Source organism: Arachis ipaensis, chromosome B3 (assembly GCF_059453495.1).
Source record: "Arachis ipaensis isolate K30076 ecotype BB chromosome B3, ASM5945349v1, whole genome shotgun sequence".
NCBI lineage: Eukaryota > Viridiplantae > Streptophyta > Magnoliopsida > Fabales > Fabaceae > Arachis > Arachis ipaensis.
In genome coordinates, this window is record NC_142438.1 from 2,559,920 (window position 1) to 2,567,779 (window position 7,860).

At 31.3% G+C, this 7,860-nt stretch overlaps 1 protein-coding gene across 1 annotated transcript; it reads right to left on the reverse strand.

Annotated features, from left to right (window-relative positions):
- Positions 1 to 640: 640 nt before the first annotated feature.
- Positions 641 to 7,582, reverse strand: LOC107632385 (AT-hook motif nuclear-localized protein 11-like). The gene is made up of 5 exons (XM_016336069.3): positions 6,972 to 7,582; positions 2,232 to 2,299; positions 2,039 to 2,161; positions 1,799 to 1,963; positions 641 to 1,104 (listed from the first exon to the last, which is right to left on the reverse strand). Exons 1-5 carry the CDS (start codon positions 7,351 to 7,353, stop codon positions 715 to 717), a joined length of 1,128 nt encoding a protein of 375 aa, XP_016191555.1. The 5' UTR covers positions 7,354 to 7,582; the 3' UTR covers positions 641 to 714.
- Between the last annotated feature and the right edge of the window lie 278 nt (positions 7,583 to 7,860).

Genomic DNA, 7,860 nt, shown 5'->3' on the forward strand with positions numbered 1-7,860 from the left:
TTTTGATTAATGTTTGTTAGATTGATCAATTATACTATAAAAAGCCTATTAGATATTGTGTTGTTTTATTTGATTGATTTTTTTGATTAGTTGAATGACTGTAGAAAAGTAGCGGTGATGGTAGTGGCTGCAGAGAATAAACGGGCAATGATATTTTTGTTACGTGTACATGGTATTTTTGTTGTTTTTAATTAGGTCTTACTAATAAAAGACTCGAATCAACGTCTTTTTAAGAACCAAATTGTAGCCTAATCAGATCAAACTCCAAAGTTGTTAACTTGAACTAGATAATGAGTTGGATCTAAAGCTTTTAATATTCTACACCTAATTTGGAACTTTAGTAATGGACAAATAGTAGATAAAACTCTTAAATGTGCGTGTAAATGCAAATTATGCGTGAGTTTATAATATTTAGGATTGAAAATTGTCCAATTTATCTCACAAATAAAAAAATAAACTAAATGATGAGTTCCACCCAAGAAAATAAAAAACAGAGCCATTTTTTTTTCTGAAAGAAAAGAATAAACTTTACTTACACTAAAAGAGTACGAGAAATATCATTAACAATCATAAACAAAGTTGATAAAATAAAACAAATTACAACATTTGTAATTTTTAAATTTGTTTATATCACATAAATAGTTCTCTGTTACCTACAAAAACTAGATAAACAACTCAACTTTTCAGACTCTGTAAAGCATTTAGCAGATAACATTAATTAGTATCCACATCCGCTGGTGAGGCTGTTTGGTCAAGGTCAATAGCATCCTCGATTGAAGAAGAATGCATGTTGAGATCTTCAGCAATGACATTATTTGACACCCCATTAGTTGTTGTAGGAGTCACATTATCTGCTATGTCATTAGTTGTTACAATTGTGACACCATCTTGAACTGCATTTGTTGTTCCTGGTGGTAAAGGGAAACTTTGTTCTTGCAATGACAACTTAAGAACTTTGTGGCTACCCCTTGAGGAATTTGGAATATCCGGCATGACAGCAACAGCGGCAGCAGCAGCATAAGGGACACCATCAGAAGAAGGGTCAGATGAGTACCTCTTCTTGATTTGATTGCTGATGTTTTGCTTGAAAGTGGCCAAAACAAGCTGCAAGGTTACATTAATAATTAATAATGACTCAAAGTATATAGTTTATGCTTTGAACAATACGGTAAATCATTAAGCTAACAAGTAATAAAATGTGTTTGGATATAATGTATGTATTTTGGACAAGAATAGTATACTGAGAATTCGATTAAATTAGAATAGTACGTTACCAACTCTATTAATGGATAATAGATATATCATTAAAATAAATAGAATCATTATCTTGGAAAGCTGTTATGACATCGAAACATACATTTAAGATCGTAAATGCCTAACGGTTACAAACGGACTGGACCGTCCGAACGAACCGAACCGCCCTGGCTATCCAGGCAGTCCGAAAGGCATAACATAGGAAAAAGGAAAACTCATGAGGTAAGGAATAATTCACTACAATCATTCTAAGTGCACTACTGACTTAAGCATCGAAGTGCTTTGCAGGTTGTCCTCCCGATCTAGTGTAGACATAACTCAAGTTAGGATTCCAGAATCTCGTAAGCTCGTAACCACACCAAAAGGTATGAACAGTATACAAACACCATAACTCCAAGTTGCTTCTATATATGGAAAGCCTACTACTAGCCATTGGCATAAAGCATTCTTTGAATCCTATCTATGATTGAAAACTAATAACATTATTTTAAACATAAAGAACAGTAGTAATGAAATATGAACATGTTTATATGAAATGGTTTACTTGAATAGGGGCAGCAGCAATCAAAGAGTTCTCAATGCCACCACCAAAAACCCTGCCATCAGGTTTAGCAAGAGAAACACTCAACATGCCATCTTTGCGATATGCATTACCAGTGCCATTGGTGTAGGTGCATGATCCAGATAAAGATAAAATCTCAAACCTACCCTGTATATATATGTAACACAAAATCAATTGGGAAAGAATAAGAAAAACAATGTCTTTCTTATTGTTGATAGTTACCTCATATCTCAATAGACCACCAGGTTGGCGAATTACAACACTAGACACAGAACCAGTAGCTGAAAGTATGCAAACAGCACGAGGGCCTTTTTGGAAAAATGACAATATCCTACTTACCACATCCTGAAATATCATAAATTAAATATGAACAATTAATCGTTTTGCAGTGTCTAATTTTTGTGTTACCACTTACCTCTCCAGTACCAACAATCATCACATGAGGTGTGAAGCTTCCACCAGCTGTTTCTGCAACAAACCCACCTGCATCACAAATGACATTGTAAATGCACTTACGTATTGATGGTAGTCTTTGTCTTGTTATTTTATATCATTATTGTACATAATCTCATGAAACAAATAACATTAATTAGTATCAAGAAAGTAGTGGTGATGGTGTCATAGTGGTGGTTGCAGAGTAGAAGGGAGACGATGATATTTTTGTTATGTGTACATAGATAGTATTTTTGTTTTTTGTCTTGTTAATAAAAGACTCGAATTCACGTCTTTTTAAGAAGAAATTTTATCACCTGTGTCAATTATTCTCGGTTCACAATTTTTAGAAGTTTCAATATGAATACGCTTATGTATTGATGGTAGTTTTTGTCTTCTTATTTTATATCATTATTGTACATAATCTCGTAAAATAAATAACATTAATTAGTATCAGAAACGTAGTGGTGATGGTGTCATGGTAGTGGTTGTAGTGAAGAAGGGGACAATGATATTTTTCCTTTGTGCACACAGTATTTTTTATGATTTTATATTATTTATTACGTTACTCTTGTTTGCTTGTGTGGCGTGAATGTCCTCCCCAACTTTGACTTTTGAGTTTAAAAGGACAAAATATTATGAAAATAGATCCTCTCAATTTTTTTTTCTTAATTGTTTGGTAAAGTATGATCTCTCACTTTTCATTCTTTAAGTGGGACAAAAAAAATATGTGAAATCATACTTTACCAAATAATTAAAAGAAAAAATTGAGAGAATCTACACCCAAAATAATATTATTACTGATACTAATTATTCTTTCGTGGTATGCCAATAATCTGATTTCTTATTAGTTATTATTACTACTATCATATATAAAAGACAATATGTGTGGATTTTGATATATTGCCAATTAAAATTTAATTTATTGTGATTAAAAAATTTAATAATTTTAAATAAATTTTTAGATATTATTCTAAATTTTATTTATCACCTAAATATTGATTAGATTTTAATATAGCATTAAGTTTTATATTAGAAAAATAATTCTCCTTGACTATACGCATCAATTACAAATTTTAACAAAATATATGTTATTTTATATCATTATTGTACATAATCTCATGAAATAAATAATACTAATTAGTATCAGGAAGATAATGATGATGGTGTTATGGTGATGATTGTAGAGAAGAAGGAGGACAGTGATATTTTTGTTATGTGTACATAGTATTTTTTTTTGTTTTTTTATTATATCTTATTAATAAAAGACTCAAATTCACGTCTTTTTTTAAAAAAAAAATTTATCACCCGTGTCAATTATTCTCGATTCACAACTTTTAGAAGTTTCAATATAAATACACTTACGTATTGACGGTAGTCTTTGTCTTGATATTTTATATCATTATTATACATAATATCATGAAACAAATAACATTAATTAGTATCAGGTAGTGATGATGGTGCCATGGTGGTGGTTGCAAAGAAGAAAGGAGACAATTATATTATTGTTATGTGTGTATAGATAGTATTTTTGTTGTTTTTTATTATGTCTTGTTAATAAAAGACTCGAATCCACGTCTTTTTAAGAAAAAACTTTATCATCTTTGTTAATTATTTTCGATCCATAACTTTTAGAAGTTTCAATGTAAATGCACTTATGTATTGACGGTAGTCTTTGTCTTGTTTTATATCGTTATTGTACATAATCTTGTGAAAACAAATAACATTACTTAGTATTTGATTTTGTTGGGTCTATCTTCCTTCATTCTGCCACTGTCTATCTCCTTCGCATTTTGCTGCCGCTGCCACTATCTATCTCGTTCGCATGTTGTGTCGCTGGCTCACTGTTGCCGACTATCTCCTTTGCACATCGCAAGATCTGCAACCGTTCGCCATTGCAGTGGCCCTCCTCTGCTCCTTTGCTCCCTCCCTTTAAACCTCCTTCCTTTCTTCTCTTCCTCTTTTTTTTTTCTATCGTCCATACCCTCCCACTACTCTTTCTTCCTCTCATTCGTCTTTCTTCTCTCATCCTTGCTCCTTTTCTTCGATTGTTGTTTCTGGTTTTTCTTCTTTTTTTTTTTTAAATCTAGATCTGAGATCCATATCTAGATCTAAAATAGCTCTTCTGTGATTGTTCTCTCCCCTTTATACTCCTTCTCTTTTTTTCTTTTCTCCTTCTACAGTTCTCACCACAGACCGTATTTTGGACCTGAGTTTAGCTATGTGTTCCTGTTTTAATAACCCATCTGTGGTGTTTTCATTTAATTTTTGTGGTGGTATTTTTGGTTTTCTTTTATGGTTGCTGACGGTAGTTGAATGTTACAGATTTTTTCAGATCTAAAAGAAAAATACTTTGAGAAGATGTTGTTCATAGAAAAACTTTCAGATCTAAAAAATATCTAGACCGATATGGAGAAAAAGAAGATATCTCTTATTGTCTTGTAGCATATATGTGTAGATTTAAAAATAAAAGATATTTAATTTTGTCTTTGATTTTATCTTTTAAGATTTTTAATAATCGAATATTGTATTTTCTATCAAATTATAGTTCAATATATAGGATATTTATTTTTTTTGGTATCAATATAGAATTAATGTTTCTATGATCTTTGTAAATGTTGTTTGATTTTTCTATGAATGAAAAATAGTTTTTTTCTGTCAAAAAATTTGTGAGATCACACTTTACCAAATAATTAAAAGAAAAAAATTGAGAGAATTTACACCTAAAATAATATTATTACTGATACTAATTTCGTAGTATGTCAGTAAATTTGATATCTTATTAGTTATTATTACTATTATCATATATAAAAGAAAATATGTGTGAATTTTGATATTGTCAATTAAAATTTAATTTATTGTGATTAAAAAATTTAGTAATTTTAAATAATTTTTTAAATATTATTCCAATTTTTATTTATCACCTATATATTGATTAGATTTAAATATGGCATTAATTTTTATATTAGGAATATAATTCTCCTTGACTATATGTCAATTAAAAATTTTAAGAAAATATATGTTATTTTATATCATTATTATACATAATCTCGTGAAATAAATAACGTTAATTAGTATCAGAAAGTTAGTGGTGAATGGTGATGGCGTTATGGTGGTGGTTGCAGAGAAGAAGGGAGACAATGAAGTTTTTGTAATGTGTACATAGTATTTTTTGTTTTTTTTTTTAATTATGTCTTATGTCTTATTAATAAAACACTCGAATTCACGTCTTTTTAGAAAAAAACTTTATCACATGTATGTGTCAATTATTCTGGATTCACAATTTCTAGAAGTTTCAATATAAATGCATTTACATATTGACGTGTCTTGTTATTTTATATCATTATTGTACATAATCTCATGAAACAAATAACATTAATTAGTATCAGGTAGTGGTAATGGTGCCATGGTGGTGGTTACAGAGAAGAAAGGGGACAGTGATGTTTTTGTTATGTGTACATAGATAGTATATATTTTTGTTGTTTTTTATTATGTCTTGTTAATAAAAGACTCGAATCCACGTCTTTTCAAGAAAAAACTTTATCATCTGTGTCAATTATTCTCAATTCATAACTTTAGAAGTTTCAATGTAAATGTATTTATGTATTGACGGTAGTCTTTGTCTTATATCATTATTGTACAGAATTTCGTGAAAATAATTAACATTAATTAGTATTTGATTTTTGTTGGGTCTATCTTTCTTCATTCTGCTACTGTCTATCTCCTTCGCATGTTGCTGCCGCTGTCACTGTCTATCTCCGTTGCATGTTGTGTCTCTGGCTCGTCGCTGCCGACTATCTCCTTCGCACGTCGCAAGATTTGTAATTGTTCGCCATTGCAGCGGCCCTCCTCTGCTCCCTCCCTTTACACCTCCTTCCTTTCTTCTCTTCCTCTTTTTTTTCCTACCGTCCATACCCTCCCACCACTCTTTCTTCTTCTCACTCGTCTTTCTTCTCTTATCCTTGTTACTTTTCTTTGATTGTTGTTTTTTATTTTTCTAAAATCTAGATCTAAGATCTAGATCTAGATCTAAAATAACTTTTCTGTAATTGTTCTCTCCCCTTCGTATTCCTTTTCTCTTTTTTTTCCTCCTTCTACGATTCTCACCGCAGATCGTGTTTCGTACCTCAGCTTAACTCTGTGTTTCTCTTTTAATAACTCATATGTAGTGTTTTCATTTCATTTTTGTGGTGGTGTTTTTGGTTTTTTTTATAATTGTCGATGATAGTTGGATGTTACAGATTTTTTTTTCAGATCTAAAAAAAAAAATATTTTAAGAAGATGTTATTGTTCATAGAAAAACTGTCAAATCTAAAAAATATTTAAACCTATATGGAGAAGAAAAAGATATATTTTGCTATCTTGTAGTACATATATATAAATCTAAAAACACAAAAAATTTATTTTTGTCTTTATTTTTATCTTTTAACATTTTCAATAATCTAGTATTATATTTTCTTTTTTTTTTTTTTGGTATCAATATAAAATTTATGTTTTTATCGTCTTTGTAAATGTTATTTAGTTTTTCTACGGATGAAAGATGGTTTTTCTTTCTGTCAAAAAATATATATATTTTACATTCATGATTTCAACCACTTGACCACCCCTTCCTCAATAAAGTCAAACCAAAAAAATCATGCAAAGCCCATTTTTGAAGGGAAAAACTAATGAAACAGTAGTAATAAGTAGTAACAGAAAGAAAGAAAGAAAGAAACACACTCACCAATGGAGGCCAGAATCTGCAGTTTTCCAGAACCACGTGGCCTTCCTCTTCCCCTCTTCACCGCAGGGCTCTCAAGTTGGGAGGCTACCGCTTCCGCAAACCCCGAAGGCGGCGGCTCTGACGTCGGAGACGTCATCATCCCTCCCCCGCTGCCGTCTGTGTCGACGTACTTTCGAGGTCTCCCTCTCCCCCTCTTCACAACCACCACTCCATGATGATGCTGCTCCCAACCTCCAGCTTCGGGTCTTGACACCGAGTCCGAACCTCCAGAATCAGGCACCGCCGCCACCTTTGCTTCGTTCGGCACGATAGTGTTGTTGTTGAAAGAGCTAGTGTGGTCCAAAATGGGGTTAGAGGGTTGTTGAGGGTTGTGTTGCTCCATAAATGAGACACCGTTTTAGCTTGTTCCTGCGACAAAGGTGTTAGCTTTTTTTATATAGCTTGTGTTTGAAGAGGAGGAAGAATATTTAAGAAGAAAGAGAGAATGGAGGTGCTTGAAGGAACAGTAGTATGCAGAAAGCGCCAGAAGAAGAAGAAGAAAACACTGCTTTTTATTGCGTCTTTTTAGCAGAGGAAGGAAATAAAAAATAAAATCAAATGTTCTTTGCTCTCTTTCTCTCTCTGCAAGAAAAAACTGGAATTTCTGAATTATGACGCTGTATGAATAATAAAATTTATTATTCATTTATTATAATTTAATTTCATTTAGAATAATGTTACATGTACACTAAAATTAGCCACTAAAATCAGTTATCAGTATAAAATACATATAGAATATAAATATACATTAAAAATAAATCAAGTCACACATATATTTATACATAAATACATTGATAGCTGATTTTAATAACTAATTTTAATTTAATATACAAATAATATTTTTCTTTAA

Bases quoted from the DNA above. Each gene is read 5' to 3' on its own strand.
- LOC107632385 (XM_016336069.3), bottom strand. From the start codon at position 7,353: ATGGAGCAACACAACCCTCAACAACCCTCTAACCCCATTTTGGACCAC. The intron at 2,162-2,231 runs GTAAGTGGTAAC...ATGATATTTCAG, and splicing joins TGATTGTTGGTACTGGAGAG to GATGTGGTAAGTAGGATATT. The intron at 1,964-2,038 runs GTAACTATCAAC...ATATATATACAG, and splicing joins GTGGTCTATTGAGATATGAG to GGTAGGTTTGAGATTTTATC.